This window comes from Equus caballus, chromosome 5 (assembly GCF_041296265.1).
Source record: "Equus caballus isolate H_3958 breed thoroughbred chromosome 5, TB-T2T, whole genome shotgun sequence".
In the NCBI taxonomy this organism is placed as follows: domain Eukaryota; kingdom Metazoa; phylum Chordata; class Mammalia; order Perissodactyla; family Equidae; genus Equus; species Equus caballus.
Window position 1 is genome coordinate 36701178 of NC_091688.1, and position 26677 is coordinate 36727854.

At 37.9% G+C, this 26677-nt stretch overlaps 2 protein-coding genes across 2 annotated transcripts; one reads left to right on the top strand and one right to left on the bottom strand.

Annotated features, from left to right (window-relative positions):
* The first annotated feature begins 5423 nt into the window (after positions 1–5423).
* Positions 5424–6356, top strand: OR10J2 (olfactory receptor family 10 subfamily J member 2). Its single transcript, NM_001391000.1, has one exon. The coding sequence runs from the start codon at positions 5424–5426 to the stop codon at positions 6354–6356; it is 933 nt and encodes a 310-aa protein (NP_001377929.1).
* A 1835-nt stretch (positions 6357–8191) lies between these two features.
* On the bottom strand, positions 8192–11350 carry MPTX1 (mucosal pentraxin 1). The gene is made up of 2 exons (XM_001503906.3): positions 11244–11350; positions 8192–8844 (listed from the first exon to the last, which is right to left on the bottom strand). The coding sequence occupies exons 1-2, from the start codon at positions 11305–11307 to the stop codon at positions 8249–8251; spliced, it is 660 nt and encodes a 219-aa protein (XP_001503956.1). The 5' UTR covers positions 11308–11350; the 3' UTR covers positions 8192–8248.
* Between the last annotated feature and the right edge of the window lie 15327 nt (positions 11351–26677).

Below are 26677 nucleotides of genomic sequence, written 5' to 3' on the forward strand. Positions count from 1 at the left end.
AATAAATTTTCTCTTGAAGAGCACTAGAGACATGCTAGATGACTCTTTATCTCCAATTGTTCATCTTTTTTGGAAATCACAAATCTTTTCTTTGCATCTGTACTAAGAAAACTGGCACTAAAAAACACACTTTTCAATTAAATCTTATGGTACTTAGTGTCATAGAATACTTTCTTTATGCCTGACAGGCCTATTGAGATATGTAAAATGTTAGAAAGATATGGCTTTCTAATCCTCTTTCTAGTATTCTAACCAAAGGATATTTAACTATACATTTAATTAACTATAAATACAGTATAATCAAGTCAATAAATGAAAAGGAAGATGAAATTCCTTGTGTTGCCTAATTCTGATCTGTAGATACCCTTCACCCTGGTCACATGACTAAAGATGAGGGAGTCTCCTTTGACCTACCTTTGACAGTCTCTTTGGGGACAAAAAGTCTAATCTTTTCAGAAGTCACAAGCAATTTGATTCTCTATGACACATTCATGACTGTGTACTTGGCTGCATGGATTATTTTGAAATACACTACTCAGAATTTCTGGCCAGAATAAAAGGAGAATGGAAAAAAGCTACAGATCCTTTAATTGTGCATCACTCTTTTCTCTTCTGGATGCCATAATTTACCCGTTATTTCTAGAGTTTTATTCTTCCTGCTTAGAGAATCACTTATGAATTTGCTTCAATTTGCAGGCACCACTTCTACCCCTATGCTATCTATATTCCTATCATCTTACATCCTTGTTAATTATAAGACATAGGCTTACTAGATTATGACTATGTATAGTCATGTATCATCAACAAGTCAAAAGTGAATAGTTTTTTTGGCTGGATGTAATAGAATGCACACTAGACTCACAATTATACAACCTAGGTTTGAATTCCAGTTCTACTCAGTACTGCCTTGCCCTCTTTTCCTACTTGATGAAAGAAACTTCTTCTATACAAAGGAAAATTCCTTGGAATAAATGTAGAAGAAATGACATGACTAGAAAAGCACTGTTTACAGCCTTTAACAAAAAAATTGATTTAGACAAAAGTCATCAAAGGGGAAATAATAAAAGATTGATGGGACCAATTTGAATATAGCATCAGGCTATTGCTACCTGAAATATTGATCAATTTAGCATTGCTTAGAGTGGGATAGCTAAACAATATGTGCCTCCTGATTAGGGTGGCCAAATAAAATACAGGATGCTTAATGACATTTGAATTTCAGATAAACAATGAATAATGTTCAGTTTAAGTGTGTCCCATGCAATATTTGGGACACACTTATCCTAAAAAATGTTTGTTGTTTACTTAAAATTTAAATTTAATTGGGTATCTTGTATTTTTATTTGTTAAATCTGACAACCCCACTTGATGTAATGCAAAATTTTTAATAGTTTAATATAGTTTATAGTATGTGTAGCTTAATATAGTTAATGTAATTTAATACTTGAATCTAATTAAGCTTTTAGAACCAACTTCCAATCCGTAGGAAATACAGGATCTAAAAGAATAAATTAAATGATACAATGAATAAACAGCTATCCAGAATTTGAGAATTTGGCCTGGTTTTTAAACATGTCAACAAAATGAAAAAAATGGGGGGGAGGGGATAGTGAAATTCTCTAGACCAGTGACGCTTAAAGGAGGGTGATTTTCCCCCTAAGGGGTATTTGGCAATATTTAGAGACATTTTTGGTTTTCTCCAGTATAGTGGGTCGGGGGAGAGGATGTTTCTGGCATCTAGTGTGTACAGGCGAGGATCCTGCTAAACCTTTTCTAACACAGTGGACGATCTCTTCTTCTCAACCCTTTCCCCACCTCCATATAAACAACAAAGAATTATCAGCCCCAAAACATTAACAGTGCCACTGTTGAGAAATTTTGGTCTAGACTAAAAGACACTTTAGAGACTTAACAACCGGATGCAACCAAATGAAAATTCAAACAAACCATACTGTAAGGTAGAGCATTTCTACGAGAGAAGTCAAGGCAGCTATTTAAAAATGACAAGTAGAAGAATGTTTATTGATATGAGAAAAGTTCACAATACATTGCTAAGAGAAAAAACAAACTGGTATAAAGAAGTTTGTATAGCATGATCTCATATTATTAAAGAGGTGAAAAGACTACAAAAATCATCACCATCCCATCTTTGCCAAAAACATAAGTGTACGTGTATGTAAACAGATATACACATATGAATGCATGGGAAGAAAATAGAAAACAAGTCACCAAAATGTTAATAGTGTTGATATTTCTAAGTTGAAGATTATAAGTAATTTATGTTTTATTTTTCCTTTTCTGTGCTTTCTATCTATAATGAACATGTATTACTCTTTTAATCAGAGGGACAATATGATTATTTTAGGAAGAAAATTCTTATTCTGTGTTGAAGATCTTTATGGTAATCCCCTTTTGTATGGTAGAACTGAAATGGCTCCTCAAACATTTCCCATTGGTACAGAGACCATCCTGATAGAGCAGACTATGCTGAGTGAGAAACTAAACTTACTGGAGTAGAGATTTGCTATTTCATTCTCTCTCCAGCAAGATCAGAGAATGAACCAAAAGGAACACGAGGAATGGATCTGACAGCATCTTCTGACATTTTCAAGCATGGGAGATGGATCTCCCTAAATGAGAGAGTTAGACTGAGATGTACGTCCAGTGAGACCTAAGGATGTTGGCTATAGGCTGAAGCTGGACAGGAGAAGTCCTGGCTGCTATAAATTTCTGCTTGCCCTGATCTTATTTGAACAAGTTTCATGAAGCTGGTTTCTCTCTAATCCTGAGAAACTAAAATTTAGGGTTTTCTCTTTGTAAATGTATTCAGTATTCACATGATTTACTTGCTGAAAACTCAATGCAGTATTAGTTACTGAAACCCAACAATCCCCAACAGTAAGTAAACAAATGAAAGCATCTCCCTCATCTGCTACCCAAATTCCTAATGGAGCCCTTGAGACAAGATCTAAGGTTTTCTCTTTACTACTTCTTAGTACCCTGGAGAGATTTTCAAAGGGAGGCTTCCAGGAGACTTGGAACAGAGAGATTTACTCCTCTTGGGAAAAATAAGTATCCAAAGCTCCTGAAATCTGGAATTTAAGAGACTGTACTTTTTCCTGGGCCACTTCCCAAGCCAAAGGAACCAATGCCCCCAGCCTCAAGGAATATTGCAATAATTTGAGGTTCTCTCTAATACTAGAGAGAGTTGAATTTTACTTGCTTTGCGGGTTTTAGCTTCCTTTGTAATTACCTCTTGAATGCAAGATGTTTTCATCTGCTTCCTCTGAATAGACTCAGCCCCTTCGAAGAAATCTTTTAAAGATCACTATCTGGAAAGTGACTCCTTCTCCTTCCTATTATCAAGGTCAGAAGCAGTGAGTGGCTGTTGGCAGAAGTAAATGAAAATGAAATGCCATGTGTATTTTCCAAAATCTTATTATTTTCCCTCTATGGTCTTCAGTATTTGTTTGCTTGTATTGATTCTCATGTCCATTAATATTATATTTCTTTATGCTTATATTGCTGTGGTAATGGATTCAAGGACATGAAATTTAGCAGAGATGTGATAACGATCTTCAACTATTTTAAGTACTATCAGGTTGAAAAGGAAATAGAAGATGGGATAACATGGAAGATGGCAAGTTACAGGGAGACAGATATTGAGTCAACAGAAGTAAATTTTTCTAAGAATTAAAGCCATTCAAAAATAGAATTGATGATAGTGTATCTGTGTGGATATATATAATGGTATAGAATGAACCACTGGAAACGAAAAGAGTGAGCTAGATCTACAGTGCTGTTATGGAAAGTATTCAAGATATGGCACTAAAGGAAACAAGCTAGCTGTAAACTGGTATGTGCAGTCTAATTCTATTTGTGTAAAATTGAAGTGATATGGAAGTATGCATAATTGTACATAGAAAATTTCTAGACAGAAATAAACAAATTTAAAAAAAACCATGAATCATGTTTACCTCTGGACCAGAGAATGCAAAATAGAGAATGAGAAAACTAACTTTTCCATTTATACTATTCTGGATGGATGGCTATTTTTCCCTTAAGCATTTTTATAATATAAAAAGATTAGTTTTATTTTTTTAAGTAAACTTAGTATCTTCAAACAAAAGAGGGGATGCTAACTTGTAAGATAATGAATTCACAATGATTGGAAGCACTGAAGCAGAATTTGGGGGACTATTTGTGAGGAATGTTGTGCTTTTAAAGTTACCCCCTAACTCTAAGGTCCTGTGATTCAGTTATATTTAAAGGATTTAAGGCTACCAAGCACATGAGTTTTTACAGCTTGCTTCCAATTGGAAAGACTTGAATAATGAAATGTATACGATTAACCCCTTGCCCAGGATTGATTGTCAGGTCTAAGCAGAAAATGATTTCTGTAGAAGAACATTTTTTCACTTTTTTAGGGTACAAAAGATATTTTTGGCTAAAGATCCAGAATCCAAGGAAACAGAAAATGATGTACAGTGTTGCTTTTCTCAATGACACAGATTCCACAGAAAGTGGAAGATATCCGGTTTATAATTCTGAAGAAATTTGAAAAAGAATTCAGAGTCTGGTAGTGAGTCAGACTGCTTGTAAAAATTCACATCTAAACACAAGCTAGAAAACACACAGAAATACATACGTCCATGAGAACTAGTTACAGAGAAACAGTTAGCAATTGAAGTACACTATGGAGAGCTTGGATTGCTAGATTGTATCTAGTCCTGAGGAGAAGATTTTCCGAGCAAGAGGAGACTGGAGTTAAGTATTGAAGAAAGAGGAATATGGCTTGTTGAAAAAACAATGGAGGGGAGCAGTCAGGCTTGAAGCTATTGAATGATTTGTGAAAAGGGTTTATGAACAATGCAGATAAATGGAACAGGGAGAAAGCAAACACTGACATCTTGTTGGAGCAGAGAGCATTGACTTGCCTGGCAATTTAGAAGGGAAGATTTTTAAGAAGATGATCAAAATTGTGGCTTAAACAAAGTGGAAGAGGTTGGCAAATTTATTTTAGGTAAAGAAAACTATGAAACTGTAATCTATGAGAAAATTCTTTTCAAACTTAACTATGCATTTTCTATTTCTTTAACTTCAGTTTCCGCCTAACACCTATGTTCTAACTCACCTGGGAAATCTTTTCCAAACTTGCCCCCAGTGTCTTTCCTTCTATCTTATCCCATACCTGCTTGTTCCTTTGTACCTTTATGCATAATTCTCCGTACAAGAAATTGTTTCCTGATTGTGTTTTTCTATCTTTTACCTATAGGTGATCAGTAGTCCCCATCAACCTGGCATCCATCCAGGAGCAGATCCTTATTATCTCCTTTTCCTTGAGTTCTCCTGCTCAAAGCATTGGACAGAGTTATTCTGACTGGTTGGCCTAAGTCTTCATCTTTTAGACCTGGAATTTATCAATGAAGAGAGAGAACCACACAGTGGTGACTGAGTTTATTTTCCAGGGTTTCTTCAGCTTTCATGAACACAAGCTCACACTCTTTGTGGTATTTCTTACCCTTTACCTTTTAACCCTGGCTAGCAATGTCATCATTGTGACAATTATTGGCATTGATCGTCACCTTCACACACCCATGTACTTCTTTCTTAGTATGCTTTCCACTTCAGAGACCGTGTACACATTGGTCATTGTACCACGGATGCTCTCCAGCCTTATAGGTCTGAGCCAACCCATCTCTTTGGCTGGCTGTGCCACCCAGATGTTCCTTTTTATCACTTTGGCCATCAACAATTGCTTTCTGCTCACAGCAATGGGATATGACCGCTATGTAGCCATCTGCAATCCCTTGAGGTACACGGTCATCATGAACAGAAGAGTATGTACCCAGCTGGTGTGGGGAGCCTGCAGCATTGGGCTACTTGTGGCCATAATTCAGATTTCCTCTGTGTTCGGGCTGCCTTTTTGTGACAGAGAGGTGGCCCATTATTTCTGTGACATCCGCCCAGTTATGAAACTGTCCTGTGCTGACACCACTCTGCATGACATAATGAATTTTATCATCAGCTCACTTGTTATTGTGGTGCCCAAGGGTTTGGTCTTCATCTCCTACATCCTTATCATCTCCACCATCCTCAAGATTGCTTCTGCTGAAGGCCGGAAGAAGGCTTTTGCAACTTGTGCCTCCCACCTTACTGTAGTCATTGTCCACTATGGCTGTGCCTCCATTGCCTACCTCAAGCCCAAGTCAGAGAACATGAGAGATCAGGACCAGCTGATTTCGGTGACCTACACTGTTTTCACTCCTCTCCTTAATCCTGTGGTGTACACTTTGAGGAACAAGGAGGTCAAGGATGCCCTTCACCGTGCTATTGGCAAAAAACCTCTTGCCTAGAATCTTTGGTAATTTGACATATACCCTATCATGCTCTGGATATTTTTGTAATCTAAAAAAAATTTGATCTTATCCTTTATCCCCTACCCAGAAAGAGTTGCAGAATTTGGTGGTAAGCCTGCATTAATGAATCAAGAGTTTCCCTGACTTGAATTTTGTTTTTACCATCATTCTCCGATACCTTCTACTAATCTCGTAGGTTACCACTAGGGGAATGATTAGATGCTGCTCACAAGGTGAAAAACTGGTAGGAAATAGTAAGCAAGAGGGTAGTTGATTGTTATCAGTGTGTTGATGGCAGAAAAGTGGGCTGCAAATGCCTATTTGAAGTGTTGGGTTGAAAGATCAACCTAAATGTCAGGTAGACATTGAGCTCTAAAACTTCAAAGAGAGCACGGTTGGTGTACAGGATGTGTCAGAAATACAGTCGAAACCACCTTTCCCACTTATCATCACTTTCTCCTTTGGGCAGTGACAGGTGTAACAGATCCTGACATTCCAGAAGAAGTATTGTCAGCTTTAAACATCCTCACTTGCCTTGGAGACCCATGAAATTTTTTTTCAATTTTGTTGAAGCTTACATTACAGCTGTTTCCTTGGTGAATCTCGTATATTCACATGTTAGTAAGTAACTTGTCACATCCAGCAACTGTGTTTCACTGCAGTTATATGTGCTGTCTATGGGGTAATGCATATACTAGCTTGTATTCACATATGTAGGGACATCTGAAGATCTTTTTTGAAATTAAAATTTATTAATCTCATCTCACAACTAACTCTAGCTGCCTCAGATCTGGAAATTAGCCCATAATTTTTATTCTTCTCTCTGTGGAGCCTGAGCTGATATCCATGTCTTTCCTTTACCCTCTTCATTTCTACATTATGAACTCATTTTCTGTGAACAGTTGGGTGCCTAGTTTAAACTCTAAGTTTAAACACTTGTCTAAACAAGACTCTGGGAGTCTTCCAATTCCCGTTGTCACCGCCTTCTAAATGGGAAAATTGCATTGATTTGTGAGAAAGGTTTAAGACTTTGGGATTATTTGGCCTGGACTAAAAAGGGGCAAAATTTGCCAAATGTCCTCCTGTCCATAAAGGGCTGATGCTAAAAAATAATAATAATATTAATAAGAAGAATAATCGTCATCATCATCTGTATCTCACATGCGCCATCCTTTTCATGCTTAAGGACAGTCCAAATGTCCCCACTGAAGATGCATTGAAAATGCATGTCAAACAAAGGATTTGGGGATCCCTAAGGGTAGAAGGGCCAAGACGATAAATCTTCGTATTTATGGAGCATTACCTGAAAGAACTAAAGCCTTCCCTCCTGGGAGCAGCTACTTCCAAGAGACAACCCAAGAGTGAGTGTCAAGAGGGCAGTTTATCTTTTCCTTTATTTGGGTTCGCTGAGAACACCTCCGAATCCATCTGGGCTACATTTAAGGGAAACACTCACAACCCTCCTTCTGAGACAGCCCCATTTGAGATTCTCTCTTTGGGGGTCCTGCTCACTATAGTAGCCCTTTGCTGAGAGCCTCTCCCAGCAGTTATGTCATTTTTATAAATTGCTTAATTTTTGCACACAGAACCCCCATAGGACCTCCCACAGCTGTACGGGACTATAAAATTGACACCCATACTAAAAGCATAGTGTTCCCCTGAGTTCCTATAGTTTGATGCTGCAGAAAATTACCGTGCAATTCACCCAAAGTAATGTTTGCAACAATAAAGAATGTATATTAAAGGCCTACCTATCCTTTGTCTTTTTTAAAAATGTAGCTTATACCATCTTAACAGAGCAAGAAAAATTTGAATCAATGCATTTAATTTCAGAGAGAATGAGTGAGTGCTTATCACTAAATACAAATCGTATCTGAAGAGAGTTAGGCTTAAGGCCATATCTTGGGCTTTGTCACCACATAGCCATTACTTCCATAAATCAGGGACTGCCAATTCAGGAGGTTGCCGCTGTAACATGAGGCACACATCTCCTTCAGGGAAAGCACATGATCCCACAAGGACACATCCCATATCTCCCCAACAAAGGATTGTTTTGCATCAAAACGTCCCCCAAAGGAATCCTGCTCTTGTCCTAGGATGATCTTTGCCTCTGCCCCCACAGAGTACCCCTTTCTCACACCCTTCCTTCCCATGGGCTTCCCATCCACCCAGAGTTCAGCAATCCCAGAGGCAGACTCCCAGCTGGCACAGACATGGATTGGGGCATAAGGAGATGGGGGGGCCTTGAAAGTGACCCCAGTATTCCCAATGTACAGTGTGTACTGTCCTATTTTGTTGACAAAGAGAAGCAGCTCATTGTCCTTGACCTTGGTGCTGTAGGAGAAGAGGCTGTAGGGGCGGGTGAGGTCTGTGAAGGCTTTCAGGCACAGTGTGAAGCTCTTCAGTGGCTTCTTCACCCTGGGGATCAGGGATACATAGGCTGTGGCTGATTCTTCAGGAAAAATAAACACCTTCCCTCTCAAGTCTGTGGAGAAAAGACAATGTGACAAAAATGCTGTTGATTCTCTTGTTTAATTCCCTCTCACTATGGACTATAGGCTGCCTCCTGATAAAGTATATAGCACTCTGGAGTTTACAAGCTGCCTGTAAGTGCGTTATCTCAGTGACCGTATAAACAAAATGCTAGTGTTCAAAGCAGGTTTTGGTACAGCTGTCATGTTAGAAAGAGAAATTAAAGATATTCTATATCAGCCCCCACTCCCATCTTCTTTGCAGATTTCATCCATATAGAACAGCAAACACCAGTCATAGAAAATGAAACACAGCTGACTCATTGAGTGAAATGGACAAAGTATGTAGCACCTCATATTCTCCCACCACTGATCATATTCTGATATGTCTCCCATGGGACACTTGTGGCTGGGGTTAGGTATAATTATAATGGCTCTCCTTAAACCATGGTTTGGCTATGCTAGACCAACACTCATAATGCCAAGTCTAAGGGATAGAGTAGTATGCAAATCATATGGCACTTTATATGTCCTCACCTTCCTCTCCACTCCCTTTTTGCATCTTTTATGTGCCTGCTTAGGATCCATTTCCCGCTGCTTGTTTCCCCATGGCTGCAACATCAGGATCATGGAATTACTTATCATTGACTTATTTCCTCTAAAGACCCATGAGAGAGGAGGACTTAATCGTTATAAAATCAACTTTTTTTTTTTTCTTGCTTAGGAAAGCAAATTTAACAAATAGTATGGTCTGGAAATAAATTAGAGAATAATGACTAACTGAATCAAGGGAGACACAGCCTAGAAGCACTATGAAGTCCTGAATTGAGTTAGTTTTGCTTTATAGAAGGAAATGGAGAAACAGCATGAGTTCCTTCTTCCTTATATACAAGGTTTCTCTAGGAAATGATCATCCTGGACAAAGAATAGGAACAGAGATAGGGAGAAGGAGCTAGGAAGGTATTACAGACTTAAATATTGAAAGAGAGAAAGAGAGAGAGAGAGAAAGAGAGAACGACAGAACTTCATTCAGTACAACAGGAATTAGGAGGATGGGAAAGTAAACCAAGAATTTATACCTTGTGATCAAATTATCTCCATGTGTGTGATTTGTGACTTTGTTGGTATACAAACCTCGAGCAAAATAGCATGGTTAGCCAGAGAGTGGTGTTTTGAATAGCTTATTGCTGATAGTGATATGATGGAGAAGTGTGTGTCTCAAACTTGAGAAGATGAGGTTGCGGTTAGCGGAAGTAGTAGAAAGGAAAAAAACAAAGTGTGGCAGAACATGAAAGCTTTTTTACTCCTAGTAAAAACTAACTTTTTGTAACATTTATGCATCACAAATTACATTTTGCCTTTAATTGATCTCACTCAATCTTCATCACAAGTGTTTGCAAGATTGATGCCACTTTTGTCCCCATTTTATAGATGAAGAAACTGAAGATCAGAGTTCAGCAGCTTCACAAAGGTAATTCAATCAGTTTGGGAGAAACTGGTTCTCTGAGTTAAAGTCCAAGATTCGTTGAAGATTTCATACTTCCTCTCATGTGACCCAGACTAAAGGATTGAGAAAGATCAGAGAGTGAACACCCCAAACTTTGCAATGACCTCTTCTTCTAATAAAAGCTGCACATCCCTTCTTATTCTCTCAGGTGGGAAATAACGGTGTTCCCATGTAGTAAGCAAAGCCAGCTCTTCTTTCTCTAGCCCTGGAGCTTCTTTAGGCCGGGCATATCCTTACTCATCAGCATCTGTGGTGGTTTTAAAAATATGTCCAAAAATAATTCTTTTCTCCTTGATTGTAGGCTAACTCATTGCTAATGAATAGAATACAGCAGAACTGAGGCATGTGATTTCTAAGATTAGATATGAAAAGACTATGACTTTTGTGCTGGCACTTTCTGTCTCTACCTTGGACCACTCACTATTGGAGAAGCTAGCTTCCATGTTGTGGGCTGCTCTATAGAAAGGCCCATGTGGAAAGGAACTAAGGGAAGCCTCTGGCCAATAGTCATTGAGGAACTTGGGCCCTCAATTCAACAGTCTGTAAAGAATCCTGACAGTAGTCATGTGTGGGAGCTTGGAAGCAGTTCCTCCCCTTGTCAAGCCTTCAGATGAGATAACAGACCTGGTTGATTGACTTAACCTTGTGAGAGAACTTGAATCAGCATCATCTAGCTAAGCTCCTCCCTGATTCCTGACTCACAGAAAGAATGGGATAACAAATGTTTGTTGTTTTCAGTGGCTAAGTTTTGAGGTTATGTTTCACAGAGCAATAGATAACTTACATACCGTCTTTCATTCACATCTTCCCCAAAACAACAGCAGCAAGAATGACAACAAAAGGTGCTGTCCTCCAGTTTCCCTGGGATTTGGAGAAAACTTTTTCCCAAGAAGGCTCAGTAACTACCTGATTGTGTTGCACCCTCTGAGAGAATGGTGAGGAGCAGGATAGTCAGAAGGAGCTTCTCCATGGCTCTCTTCTTCCGTCTTCAGGAGTAGTGGGAGGGATAGCAGCAGGCATAGCAATGTCAAGATGCTCACTGTTTGGCTCTTATATTGTGCTTTTAGGGGCAAAGCCTTTGTTCCAGCAACAGAAGGCAAAGTTATAAATGGTAAACATTAACTGAACCAGGATATGATTTAGAAACAAATTTGTTTGCTTTTTGGTCTATTGTTTCAGTTGTAGGGTCTTTCCCTTCTCTTTTAACTGTTCTATTTCCTGCTGAGCTGTCCTGTTCATGTCCTCACAAGGAAAGAGTCTCTCTCCTTCTAAAGGAACATTTTATTACCTAATGTGTGTAAGGAAATTGTGGCAGTTGATCGTTAGTTCTGTTAGATGAGCATACTTGCAGAGCTGCTGGAGGGACCATTTCCCCTCTGTGCTCAGGGGATGGGGTATTACCAGTAGACTAAGGACATTTGCTGATTCAGGTGGCTATGGACTTCAAATCAGTGCAAGATGGAAACTCCATGGCTCATGGCGGAGTGGAGATCTAGCTCTTGTGGTCTTGACAATGAAGTTGCCAGGTAGTCTATAAAGGAGCTCCTGGATGCCGAGTGTTAAGATGATGCTCTTCACCTGGAGTCAGGAATCTGCTAGGAAATTAGGAGCCCAAAGAAGGTGTCTGTGAAGTTGGGTAGACTGAGCTCATCTCAAGTGGGCATGGAATAGTGCTTGGATACTGGCAACAAGCTAGCTGTGTTAGGACCTAAGTCAATGACTTACAAACCTGACTATTTGTAAGCATTTTATCCTAGCATTTGTTTCTCTGACTCCAATAAAACTTTTTGTAAGTTGCTGTCTCAGTTCCTCCATTTTTATTCATCACACGTTATAAGACTTTTAAAGTCCAAGAACATACAGGTCATGCATGTTTTCCCCCATAGTTTAATCTTCAGCATCTATCACTGTGATTAACTTATCGCACTTGCCTTAAAACTACTTATCGAATGAACTAATCTGGGTATTTCCAAGTTGATGAAAGGAACTAAAGGAAGTTGTCTGAGTTAAGGCTCTCTCTTGTAAACAACAGAAGCCTCTGTGGTTAGTCGTGGCAGTCTATTTCTACTTAATTATTCTGTGCAACAAAACATCTCACAACTCAGTTTTTAAAACAATAAACGTTTATTTAGTTCATGAGTCTGTGGGTTGGTGATCTGGGCACAGTGATTATTCTGCTTGCAGCTGGATGATTAACAGTAAGTTAGCTAGTTGTTCGACAATAATATCATATGAGTCGGAAATTCAGTAGTGAGAATGTAAGCACTTTAAGATTTTTGTCCTGTTTGTATAATTTTAGATTGGTTTAAATCAATCTAACTCTCTATTAATTCTAAAACTACATTCATTGTAACATAACGTCAAGTTTTCCCTGAGGAAATTTTAAAATCATTTTTTTCACGGTATGTTTTTCCACAATACAAAATAAATAAGCTATTTTTCCATATAATATGTTACTTTAGATCAATATAGTATTACAATTAAAGGTTACATCATAAGTTAACTTTGTCTTTAATAATATCCATAATATATATCTAAAAAGACAAATTTGACTTATCCACATTTAATGAGTGCTCCACATTATTGAATTAACTTTAATTATGAAACAGCATAATTTATGGAGAGATTAAAAATGACATTTTATATACCACATTTCATTCAGGGATAAAAATATATTCATTTAAATGAATATTGAAATTTAATGACTTTTTGCTACATTAGAAATATACAAAGTTTTTGATGATTTTGATTTGTGTTTCTGACATTTAGAGCCTAAAAAGAAAACAATTAAAAAATAATAATATTTGTACTTACTTTCCAAGTACTTACTTCCAAGGATTTAATTAAGTGCTAAAGACATCTTGATGTGCTACAGAGTATTTATTAGATTGGGATCTTTTTGACAATCAAAATGGATGAATTTCAAAAATAGGATGCATATTTAAATTTTTAAAAATTATATATTTATGAATATGAACACGTACTAATGTATAAACATACAAAGGAATAATACACACACACTCAAGAGAGTGGTTACTTCTGAGGAAGGAGGAAGTAAGGAAGAAGAAAGGATGGGAGTGAGTTTCTGATTGCATCCACAAATGTTATTACCTTAAAAAAAAGAGATAAGAAAAAATTATGACAAATATGGCATGGTGAATACTTAGTATACATGGTATTTGATACATAATTTTATAACTTTTCTCTACTTTTTTGTAAATTTAAAATTTTCACAATTATTATTTTTTTCCTTTTTCTTCCCAAAGCCCCCCAGTACATAGTTGTATATTCTTCGTTGTGGGTTCTTCTAGTTGTGGCATGTGGGACGCTGCCTCAGCGTGGTTTGATGAGCAGTGCCATGTCCGCGCCCAGGATTCGAACCAACGAAACACTGGGCCGCCTGCAGCGGAGCGCGCAAACTTAACCACTCGGCCAAGGGGCCAGCCCCTCACAATTATTATTTTTAAAGATAATCCTCAGGTGAATTTTCTGAGTGATCACTTTTATGCTTCTCATTAATATATTTAGCTTGAATATTCCTTATGATCCATAACTTTAACCAATGATGACCTATGGATATAAGTGAAATGAATGTATGAGTAAGAAAAAAAATCCATGTAAAATGGTATAATGGTCAAAACCACCAACCCGTCTTGCAGTGATAAACTCTCAGAGTGGTTGAGTCATGAGCAGGCACTTCTAATCTCTATTAACTGCCAGACCTACCCTGTTGGATTTCCACTGGGGGGTCTTCAGTAGGTTCCATTTTAAAGGGCATACATCAAGAAATGGAAAGATTTCCTCTTGGCTTCCATTTCAAAGCCCACAGCTGATGTGTATAGTGAACGATGTCAGTTTTCTGATGAGATACCAGTTCTTCATATTTCCATGTTGTCCCAAGACCTGGAAACCCAGACAGTAAATGTCAGTGAGGCTGTAGCCTCATGAAGACATTGAGCCTGTTTCCTTGTCTGACATGCTCAGGCTTCCTCAGGAGATACAGGAAACAGGAAGTTACCAGAGATGGGGCAACACCTGAAAGAAACGATCAAGGAGAAAACACACATTTCTCCATATATTTATCATATAAACTTAACCCCAGTCAGCTGGAAAAAAGACTTTGTCCTTGAAAGAAGGGTGTATGAAGCCGCGTGGTAGGTGTCTCCCCATTGCTAGCACTGCTGCAGTCTCTGAGTGTCCTCTCAGCTCTCAGTATTCTCTTAGGAGGGAGGCATGGCCAGGTAGGTACTGAATCCAGTTGGGTGAAAGCTCTCAACCTAGAAAAACAAGGAGAGGCCAGAGGGTCTTAATGCAGGGAGAGAGTTGGAGTGGAGACAGGAAGGGGTGGCAGAAAAATGTGAGAAATGATTTTTTGAGTACCAGGGATCCCCAGGGCTGGAGAAAGGAGAGGCAGCTTGGCTACTAGATGAGAACTTACCTTTAGTTCAAGAGAATGAGAAATGGTCTGGGGCCCATTTGCTAGAAGGAGAGAAGGGGCTGCAGGAGAATCAGGCTTGACTCTCCTCAAGGCCCTGGTTTAGGTTATTTCCAGGTGAAAAGCACTACATCAAGGAAAGAGTACCAGCTTTAGTTCAGAGTTCCAGTTCTCCCTTCTTCATGTGACCTTCAGGCAGTTGTACATTTCTTGTGCCTCAGTTTTCTCATTTATAAAATAGGAATTAAAAAACAAAAACAGCTCCCTCATACAGTTGTTAGGAAGATTGAATGAGATTAGTTAGGTGGTTAGACATTTAAAGTGTTGTAAAAGTATTAGTAGCTAAAAAAATAAAAAATAAAAGCTTTCTCCTGTCTCATAGAAAGTTTCCCCAAACAACCACATTTTCTGGTTTCCCTTCAAATTTGAGTTCTGACCAGAGCACAAACTCTATAGAGAAACAATTGGCAACATAGAAAAATAATTAGGATATTCTGAAAATTCCCTTCACGATGATCTTGTCTTGGGAGATAAGAAAAAGAAGAGCTGGTTTCATCTTTATGTGAGAAATATCCTTAAAAATCCTGTTATGGGGGCCGGCTCCGTGGCCGAGTGGTTAAGTTCGCGCGCTCCTCTGCAGTGGCCCAGGGTTCGGATCCTGGGCGCGGACATGGCACCGCTCGTCAGGCCACATTGAGGCGGCGTCCCACATCCCACAACTGGGGGGATATGCGACTAAGATATGCAACTGTGTACAGGGGGGGTTGGGGGAGATAAAGCAGGAAAAAAAAAAAAAAAAGATTGGCAACAGTTGTTAGTCCAGGTGCCAATCTTTAAAAAAAAAAAAAAAAATCTTGTTATGATGATCTCCTCTTAGGGAAGAGAGAAACAAAAATCTCACTGGGTATGCTTTGTTTGAAAAGTAACATTTTGATTTAGTAAATTATAGATAAATGTATACCTGGCCAGAAGGCTTATTCCTTATATTCCTCTACAAAAAAGTAAAGCAGATAAGTATTGTAGGGGAGGAGGACGTTTCCTCTCCCCAAATGGGGGTTCGTCTGGCCGGAGAACGAATTCAAATTCACATGAGACAGAATAGCAAGAGAAAATTAAACAAAGCTTTATGAGGAACCATGGCCCGGGGCCTTTCTTCCCGAAGGAAGAAAGGGCACCGAAGAAGTGGGGTGCACACAGTGGTTATATACCCCCAAACGGGGTGTTTCACATGTGATTGAAATGTCCCTCCCACAATAGTCACAAGATTGCCCCGTCAGCACAGCGCTTGATGGACACAGCAGGTAGTGGTCTGCTGTCTCGGAGGGCGTAGCCGGAGGCAAGTCGATTGTCTGGAGCTGGGCCGTCACAGGTGAGCTCAGCAGCAATCGGTTCCTAGCCTAAGGAAAGATGCTTAATCCTTAAGGAATGCCAACATTGGGAGGGGGAGGGAAATCAGTTACAGGAGGTTACCAGACTAGCACAATAAAATGCAGATTTTAAGTCCTTGCCTTTGGTATTGATTAAGAGTTTTTGGAGAGTAGGTCATCGCCTTTCTTCTTCCTGGTACAGAGAGGGAGGCACCTTTTACAGATAGAGATTTACCTTACAAATGTAAACGTGTCCTAACAAAGGGCAAGTTCCATTCCTCCTTCCCTGTCCCAGTTTATCAAAAGCAATCAACCTCAAATAATCCTGATGCCAAAGAGACATATCTTGGGGTGGCCAATTCCAGGTCCCCACAGTATACAATGATTAAACTCCCATCTCTGTCTTAAAAGGAGGTAAGTTCATAAGACTCAAATGTCAGCATCTGAGACGACAGATTTAGGGACATTGAACTGATGGAAATTTGGCCCTTTTCTTATGAACAGGTGACTGGAGATTGGGAAGGATGTGACATAAAAAGTGATAATTACATCAATCAATTCATTTTCTACTTCTTATCCAAGGAGGAATTATGATAGAGACTCAGGAAAACCAAGTCATAGTCCAACAGGAATACTTAACACCACATTTATTTATCATCAGCACATTCAGTTCTACAGGGAGAGTTTTCTGACTTGGATGTTGAACCACCCAGAGACCAAGTATGAGAGAAAAAAGAGATAGGTAGGGTTCCACAACCTCTGTTCATTGCACTCAATAAATCAAACTTTTTTTATTTTCCTGGAATTGAGTTGACGAAACCAAATAAGTAAGTTAGGGAAAACAATACCTTATGTGATCTTTAATTCCTCTATCACGTATAAATAGTACAACTTATATTTGAAAGCCCTGTGTAAACTCCAGTATGCAATAAGCTGTATGTGGAGATAGAACATATGATAAACATAAGTCAACATGAAGTGGATAGGACAATTTTTATCTTATCTCTTGCAGACATTGCTGACTGATTCTAAAGAAATCCTACACGCCAACCTCCCCTGTGGCTAAAGCCTCTTGCTCTACAGCACCCAGACCAAGGCAGAAAGCTTTATCTATACCCGCCTAAAGTCAAGGAGCACAGGCTATCAATTAGGCATAGAGAGGGCATTGTCAAGCCACTCTAAGACAATCTTGCCCCAATCCATTTGTGCCAACTGGAGTCAACTTCTGGCATGGTAGAACTCCTGTGTAGAAGAAAAACCCCCAGGGAGAAAGACACACTTAATTGGAAGGAAGGAATGATTACCCTGGGGCGGAAGCAGGATTCCTTTGGGGTCAAATTTGATAGAGCCGGTCCTTTGATGGGGAGATTTGGAATTAATCCCATAGGATTATCTGCTCTTCTCAAAGGAGCTATGTACCATCTGTTGTGATGACATCATCAAAAACTGGGAGGTCCTGAGGTTTTCCTTTTATTCTTGTAACTTTTTATTTTGACATAATTTTGGACCTCTAGAAAAGTTGTAGGAATAGTCCAAAAAGATTTCCATATACTTAAAAGGAATTTCATTGTGGTGAAATATATATAATATAAAATTTGCATTAGCCATTTTTAAGTGTACATTAGTGGTATTAAGTACATTTCCAATGTTGTCTAATCATCACCACTATGCGTTTCCAGAACTTTTTCATCATTCCAAACAAAAACTCGGTACCCATTAAACAATAACTCTTCATTTCCCCCTCACCTAAGTCTGTGATAACCTCTATTTACTTTCTCTGTCTATAAATTTGCCCATTCTAGTTACCTTGTAAAAGTGGAATCACATAATATTTGTCCTTTTGTGTCTGGCTTACTTCACTTAGCACAATGTTTTTAAGGTTTATCCATGTTGTAGCATGAATTGGAATTTCATTTCTTTTTTAAGAATGAACAATATTTCACTGTATGTATATACTACTTTTTGTTTATCCGTTCGTCTGTTGATGGACGTTTGGATTGTTTCCACCTTTTGGCTATTGTGAATATGTTATGAATGCTGGTGTACAAGGATGTGTTTGAGTCCCTAACTTCTATTCCTTTGACTATATATACCTAAAAGTAGAATTGTCGGATCATACAATAGTTCTGTGTTTAACTTTTTGAGAAGCCACCAAATTGTTTTTCACTGCTGCTGCACCATTTTACATTCCCACCAGCAGTAAATAAGGGTTCCAATTTCTCTACTTTCTCATCAATACTTGTTATTTTCCATTTTTTAAAAATATATAATAGTCCTATTAATGAGCGTGAACTGGTATCTCATTGTGGTTTTAATTAGCATTTCCCTGACAGCTAGCTAGTAATGTTGAACATCTTTCATGTGCTTATAGTGGCCATTTGTTTATCTTCCTTGGAGAAATATCTATTCAAATCCTTTGCCCGTTTTTGAATTTTTTTTTTTTTTAGTTGTAGGAGTTCTTTTTGTATTCTGGATATGAGTACCCTATCAGATATATCACTTGCAAATATTTTCTGGGTTGTCTTTTCACACTCTTGATGTTGTCCTTTAATGCACAAAAGTTTTTAATGTTGATGAAGTCTAATTTATCTATTTTCTCTTTTGTTGCCTGTGTTTCTGGTGCAAATCCAGTGTCATAAGATTTTCCCTATGTCTTTTAGGCGTTTTATAGTTTTAGCTCTTACACTTAGGTCTTTGATTCATTTTAAGTTAACTTTTGCATATGGTGTAAAGTAATACCGTCATTCTTTTGTATGTGGATATCCAGCTTTCCCAATACAATTTGTTGACAAGACTGTCCTTTCCCCATGGAATGATCTTGGTACTCTTGTTGAAAGTCAATTAACCATATGTGCAAGGGTTTATTTCTGGGATCGCTAATCTATTCCACTGGTCTATGTGTTTGTCCTTATGTCCCATATATTTTCCACTTGGATTTCCCAAATGTTAACATTTTACCATGTTTGCTTAATAGTCCCCCTCCATTCACACACACACACATATGTGCATATATATATGTATATTTTTTACCTACGTCTTTTTTCTGAACTGCTGAGAGTCAGTTGCAGACATGGTGCTTGTTTAACACTAAATACTTTAGTGTGCATTTACTAACAAGGATATTCTCTTATATAATGCCTTCTCAGTAGGGGTGATATTACCTTCAAAGGGGTAAAAATTGATCCTATGGGTGTAAAAATCTGAGATATTATAAATAAACTCTGGCCCTCCAAAGCTCAACCCTACCCAGCAAAATCTTATTTCTTAGTATTTAATCTTTCTGATTAGGGAGAAATAAGTTAAATTTAAATATCACTTAACTAATTAATTAATTTTTCTCCCTGAAAGGGTACATTAAAGAAAAAAGAAAAGGTTGAGAAACATTAACCTACATAATCACACAATTAACAAAATCAGGAAATTAACATTGATACAATAATCTAATCTACAGATCTTGTTTTGTTTTTACATTTCACCAGTTATTCTCTTAATATCTAAGGCAAAAGAAAATCCCAGATCATCCATTGCATGTCATTGCCATGTCTCTTTAGTCTTTTTTTTACTCAGAACAGTTTCTCAGTCTTTCCTTATATTTCATGGCATTGACATTTTGAAGAGGATAGGCCAATTATTTTGTAGAATGTCCCTGGGCTTAAGTTTATCTGATGTGTCCTTATGATCAGATTCAGGTCATGTGCTTTTGTCAGGAACAGCACAGAAGTCACGTTGTGTTCTTTGCATACAACGTGTTCTTTTCAGTCCTCCCTCTTTCAGAGTGAAACACTATTCCAGGCCACGAGAACACAGCAGACAACAAGATAAGGTGTCTGCCCTCAGGGCGCTGACATTCTAGAGAGGAGTTTACAAAGCGTTAAGAAAAGATTGCCTGCAGGAGAAAATACTTAGCTGTAACACTGGAAAAGGGCTAGCCTTATTCTTTACAGCCCCTTTTGTTTGGAAAACAGATTTAATCCCAATGGAAAGAGCTGTTTCTCACACATAGAGTACTAGAGACAGAAGTGGGCTTCTCAGGGAGATGCTGAATTTCCTGTCACTCAAAGGGTGGTATTGTGTAATGGTCAACATTTGATCTCCGCCATAATGGACCCCTTTGTTTGGGAATTGACCTAGTCTCTATGCCCTTGGAAAAATAAAAACTCTATCAGCCTCAATATTCTTATCTGTAAAGTGGAGAATAAAAATAGGGCATACTTCAAGGAGTTATTTTAAAGATTAAATGTGGTGATGTATGAAAAGCTTTTAGCTCAGTGACTAGCATTTACTAAGAGCTTAATAATTATTGCCTATCATTATAACTTAAAAAAAGACTATTTACTTAAGTTATTACTTTTCAAGGTTGCTCAGTAAACAAGGCTTTTAAAAGCAAGGCCAGCATAGAGAGGAATCTTGCACTAATATTAATAAGTTGTATTCAACTACATCAATTTTCAATTTTAATTTTTAATCACTGGACATCAAGGTTGCATACACAGTAGTTTCTGTATGTACAATAGAGCATCTAGGTGCCCTGAGTCAGGCCTGGTTGGAGGAAGTCTTATTTCTATTGTAGTTAAGTTTGTGTACCTGGCTGAGCTTTAGGTGAACTGGGAAGAGGTTATAGCATTACAGTTCTGTTTAGGCTCAGACATGTATTTACTGAGAAGCTAATGAAACTAGAGTTTCTCCCTCATTTTCACAGACTTCTTATGAGAAACCATCTTTTCTCCTTCAAATAAACATTAATTTTCTTGTATTCAGGGCCTGAATCTTCCCCTTGTTAGACGTCTATATAGAGAACTGAGGTCAAGTTCTGACCATTTGTTTTATTTGATGGGAAAAATCCTAGTTTTAGGATCTCATCTCAGACGCGTTTCCCAGAATTTCATGATGTGACATATAGCAAATAAAACATAATAGCATAAAAAAATACCATTTAAAGTAATTTCTTTCTTCAGCCACTTGTCCCTTCTCTCTTGAGGAGAGGGTCTTTTAAATAACAAAATGCCTTTTTAGGCCACTTGTGTCACAATGCTGAGCTCCCACTTTCTCTTCCTTCCTGGACAGCCCAGGCTATTGTTTAGAGAGGGAAAAATAAGCAAAGAGATTTAAAACTGCTGTGCATAACAAATGACATGAATTTTGGTGGCCCTCTGGAAACAGAACATAGAAGAGAAGATGTAGAGAAAAGCGGAGCAATATGGCATAGATGATGACCTATAATGAAATGTGATAAAATGAGAGATTGTAGTGAGTGGAGATTATTGAAGAATTTTGAGAAGAGTCATCAGATATTAACATTGAAACAGTTTACAGAGTGGTGATATAATGTAACCTTTTTCCATCCCCTCCTGCTATTAGTTCTGCTACAAAAACAAGTATCTGGCTGACTGCTAATTTGTGGTAAATAAGAGAAATGAGCTAGATTCCTCTTCTATGTCAGTGTGGGATCAAGAAAAGACAATAGCCGTAGGAAGTAAGAGCAAGGAGATAAATGGAATCAAGAAGTCAGAATTAGGAGCAAGCATAAAAATAAAAATCCTAGTGAATTTACAGAAATTGCAAGAGGTTTTTGGGCTTCCTATGAGACATAGAATGGTAGATTTAATCAATTTTAAGCAATTATATGTGTTTGTCAAAGGACGGATTGACCCTAACTGACATCTGGGATAACTATGTATGTGAAAATATCAGCAAACATTTGACAACTGGCATATACTTAGTAAGTATTGAGATTATTTTACCTGGGGTGCTAGGGGGAAAACCAATGACTATTTGAAGGAGGAAAAGTTTGCAATCCTTAATCCATGTGTGCCTCCAATTGGTTTTTCTTTTGGGAAAGACAGAAATAGACCTACAGCATGAAGAAACAGAATGGTCATTGGAAGGAATGCCATATTTAGAGCTGGGGGCACTTTGACTCAAGTAACTTTGGTTCAATGAATTCTCTGTAACTCTAGGCAAGCAGTTCACTGTTTAATTTCTTTGCACACCAACCATCCAAACCACCATCTCTCAAATGCTGGCCAGCTTCTTAGGACTGAACTCTTCCACTTCTCTTTCTTATAGGACAACTGTTTTTGTTTTATTTCATTTTGCTTTGGGCAGATGGTCTATTATCTCGGTCATCAACTAGTGCTTTTGATCATAACTATGGCTTACTGACTATACATAACACGCAGGTTTCCATTGTCATTCATGAAGCTTTGCCTTTTTTTCTTCGCCTAAAGAGTTCTCCTTGATTACTTTCAATATGACCTTCTCCTCTACCCAGACAGAATAGTCATTCTTCAGGGTCTTCCTGATTCTTCATCCTAATTAAGTTCTAATCAATGATGCCTATTGCCACCAACTCCCATTGGCAGAGAGGCATACCTAACTTTAGAGACAGCTCAAATATCCAGAAACTCCAACTCAAATTTTTGTTTCAAATGAATTTATTGGCTTTGGGGGCAGGGGAGTAAGGATCAGGAACTATTCAAAATGAGGTTGCTGTAGGCTGGCAAACACGCTGCTGATGGCTTCCCATCTGTTAGAAGAAAATTCATAGGCATTGCTGATTAAACAAACAATTTCCCATTTGGGTTTGCAGTTAAGATGAAACGGTTCCAATTGTGTGAAGTGGCTGGTTTTATTTTAGTGGGAGTTCCCTTGTGTTTGTTTATACTGATAAGAAGACTTAGATTTTAAGTGCTGGTGGTGTAATAAATACAGCGTGCTGATCAGAAGAGTGTATATCGATAGCAAGCTTCTCAGATTAGGATCTTAAGTTTATTTCCTTTAGAAAGAGCCCTTTTTATTATTTTCTCCTGGAATTGCATATTTTTAAAGCTTTTGGTTTCTTGCCAAATGAATTGTTTCTTAAATACCTCACATTCTCATTTCAAAAAAGAAACGAAAGGCTTCTGAACAAGTACTACCAAACTTAATTGAAGTAATTCTAAGCAAAAGCAATCAAAGTTGACATGTGGTTAACCTTTACTACCTTATGGAGGTCAAAACACAATTTCTTTTAGGACATTTGAGATATAGCAAATAACGTATTGGTCTTCGCCAGGCAAAACCTCTGGATACTAGGTTAGAGCCAGAACTTACAATGATTGATATAGTGTGTTGAATGGTGCTCATCCGAAAGATATGTCCACCTAGAACCTCAGAATTTGCCTTATGTGGAGTAAGGGTTTTTGCAGATATAATTACGGTGAGGATCTCGAAATGATATTTATCCTGCATTAAGGTGGATTCTAAATCTAATGACAAGTGTCCTTACAAGAGACAGAAAAGGAGAAGATATAGATATACACAGGAGAAGAAGGCTGTGTAAAGACAAAATAGAGATTAGAGTGGTGCTTTCCCAAATCAAGGAGTGCCAGGAGCCACCAGAAGCAGAGGTAAAGAAGGAGTCTCTCCAGAGCCTTCTGTGGGAGTGTGGCATTAAAAGCACCTTGATTTAGGATTTCTAGACCCCATGACAGGGAGAGAATATATTTTTCCTGTTTAAGGCTCCAGGATTGTGATGATTTGTTACAATAGATTTAGAAAACTAACATAAGTACCATGCTGGAATATTCTAGCAAGAGCTTTACAGGGTAGGAAATGGGAAAAAACAGGACTAAAGGATACTGAATTTCATTGATGAGTTGCAATTGGCTGGGGGTGATCCAAACATAATGGGTCAGGTGAGAGTTTCTTCTTGTTTATGGGATGCACATGGGGCTGGCAAGGTGGGCTGAGACAACTATTCTCTAGTCATGACTCTTCCCATACTTTTCACAGAATAACTGAGAGACACCAGCCAAACTCAAAGGGTTCCATGCAGAGATTTCTGAGAAAATCGGGGCCACAATATCAACAATTATGAGATTTTCTATGAGATAGGTATTTCCAGGAAACTTGTCCAAGATGGCCCTCAAACAGCTTGATGTTAGCCCCAGATTCAACTGCTTAGACTCTCAATGTTCCCACCTCCCAACAAGAATGCCAAGCCCTAAACCCTGGAGATAACCAAAACTTTCCTAGTGATAGGCACACCATAAAGTTCATCCTGTGGAATTAATCACAGTGAATTTTACCCTAATGAGTTCCAATGTCCCAACCTCAAGGTCACCCTGGGTCTTCTTTTCCTTTCAGTAATTAAAAATGTTTAAAACAGTTATACATTTACATAAAAATTGGAAAGATAGTACAAAGAGTTTCCACATACCCTCAATCCAATATCCTCTATTAGTAGTATCTTACACTAATATGGTACATTTATCACAATTAATGAAGCAATATTGACACGTTATTATTACCAAAGGCTGTGCTTCATTCAGATTTCTTTGCTTTTTACCTATTGTCCTTTTTCTTTTCCAGGATCCTTTACAGGACACCTCATTATATTTAGTCATCATGTCTCCTTAGGCTCTTCTTGACTATGACATTTTCTCAGACTTTATTGTTTTTGATGACCTTGACAGTTGTGAGGAGTGTTGGTCAGGTGTTTTGCAAACTGTCTCTCAATTTAGATTTGTCTGATGTTTTTCTCATGTTTAGACTGGGGTTACAACTTTTGGAGAGGAAGACCACAGAGGAAAAGTGCCGTTCTCATCACATTACATCAAGGGTACACACTATTACTGTTGATGTTGACCGATCACCTGAATGAGGTAGTGTTTGTCAGATTTCTTCAGTGTAAAGGTCTCCTTTTTCCTCTCTTTACATACTCTAGTCTTTGGAGGGAAGTCCCCTTGCATACCTACCCTTAAGGAGTGGGGGAGTTATGTTCCACATCCTTTGGTGAAGGATATGTTCAGATATGTTTTTCCATTTTGTAATTGGGGTGTTTGTTTTCTTAGTGTTGAGTTTTAAGGATTCTTTGTGTATTTTGCATACAATTTCTTTATTAGATATGTGCTTTGAAATATTTTATCCCAATATGTGACTTCCCCCACATTCTCTTAACCGTATCTTTCCAATAGCAGTTTTCAGTTTTAATAAAGTCCAATTTATCAGTATTTTCTTTCAAGAATTGTGCCTCTGATGTTGTTTCTATAAACTGATCACCAAACCCAAGGCCATGCCAATTTTCTCCTCTTTCCTTCTAAAAGTTTTATAGTTTTGCATTTTCCATTTAGGTCATGATCCACTTTAAGTTAATTTTTTTGTGTGTGTGAGGAAGACTGTCACTGAGCTAACATCTGTTGCCAATCTTACTCTTTTTGCTTGAGGAGGATTGTCACTGAGCTAACATCTGTGCCAATCTTCCTCTATTTTATGTGGGATGCCACCACAATGTGTCTTGATGAGTGGTGCTAGGTCTGTCTCTGGGATCCAAACCTGTGAACCCCAGGCTGCCAAAGAGGAGGGTGCGAACCTAACCACTGTGCCATGGGGCGAGCCCCCACATTGAGTTAATTTTTGTGAACGCTGTAAAGTCTTGGTCTAGGTTCATATTTTCCACTATGAACATCCAATATTTCCAGCACCAATTGTTGAAAAGACTATCTTTTCTCTTTTGAATTGCCTTTGCTCCTTTGTCAAAGATCAGTTTGCTACAAAATAGCTTGCTGGGATTTTGATCAGGGTTGAGGTGAATCTGTTAGAGCAAGGTGGGAAGAATTGATATCTTACTAATACTGAACGGCAATCTCTGTCTTTTCATTGATTTATTTAGACCATTCACAATTAAATAAATTGTTGATAAATTTGGGTCCATATCTACTATGTTTGTATCTGTTTTCAACTCATTGCCTTTGTTTTGTTTCTATTTTTCCCCTATATTCCTACCTTCTCTGGTTTTAATTAAGCATTTTATATGATTTCATTTTATTTCTTCTTTTAACAGATTAGTTATGTTTCTTTTAAAAAATCTTTTAGTCGCTGCCAATAGTTTGCAATATACATTTTCACCCAATCTAAGTCCACCACGAAATAGCACTGTACTGCTTCTTATGTAGTACAGTACCTTATAATTGAGTATTCTCAACTTCTCTTTCCCATTTCTTATGATTTTGAGTCATTTATTTCAGTTCTCCATATGCTATAACCACTCAATACATTGTTACTATTGATACTTTAAAGAAATAATTTTTTAGGTAATTTAAAAATTACAAAAATAAAATATTTTATTTTACCTTTATTTATTCCTTCTCTGGTGCTCTTCCTTTCTTTTTGTAGATTCTAATTGCTGACCCATACTATTTCCCTTATGCCTGAAAAACTGCCTTTAAAATTCTTTCAAGGCCAATCTCTCAACAATGAATTCCTTCAGATTTCATTTGTTTGAAAAAGTCTCTATTTCTCTTTCATTTTTGAAGTATATTTTTGCTGGATGCAGACTTCTAGGTAGGTGGCTTTTTTCTCTCAAAGCTTTAAATACAGTCATGTGTCGTTTAATGATGGGGATATATTCTGAGAAATGTATCATTAGGTGATTTTGTCATGTGAACATCATAGAGTGTAGTGAAGAGGAACAAAATTTGCCACTCCAAAGTGTGTCTCTTTAACATGATGATTAATTCAGGCTGATTATGTTTAAGAAACAAAAGACTCAGAAAGTT

Bases quoted from the DNA above. Each gene is read 5' to 3' on its own strand.
- OR10J2 (NM_001391000.1), top strand. From the start codon at position 5,424: ATGAAGAGAGAGAACCACACAGTGGTGACTGAGTTTATTTTCCAGGGT.
- MPTX1 (XM_001503906.3), bottom strand. From the start codon at position 11,307: ATGGAGAAGCTCCTTCTGACTATCCTGCTCCTCACCATTCTCTCAGAG. The intron at 8,845-11,243 runs GTAGTTACTGAG...TTTTCTCCACAG, and splicing joins AGAGGGTGCAACACAATCAG to ACTTGAGAGGGAAGGTGTTT.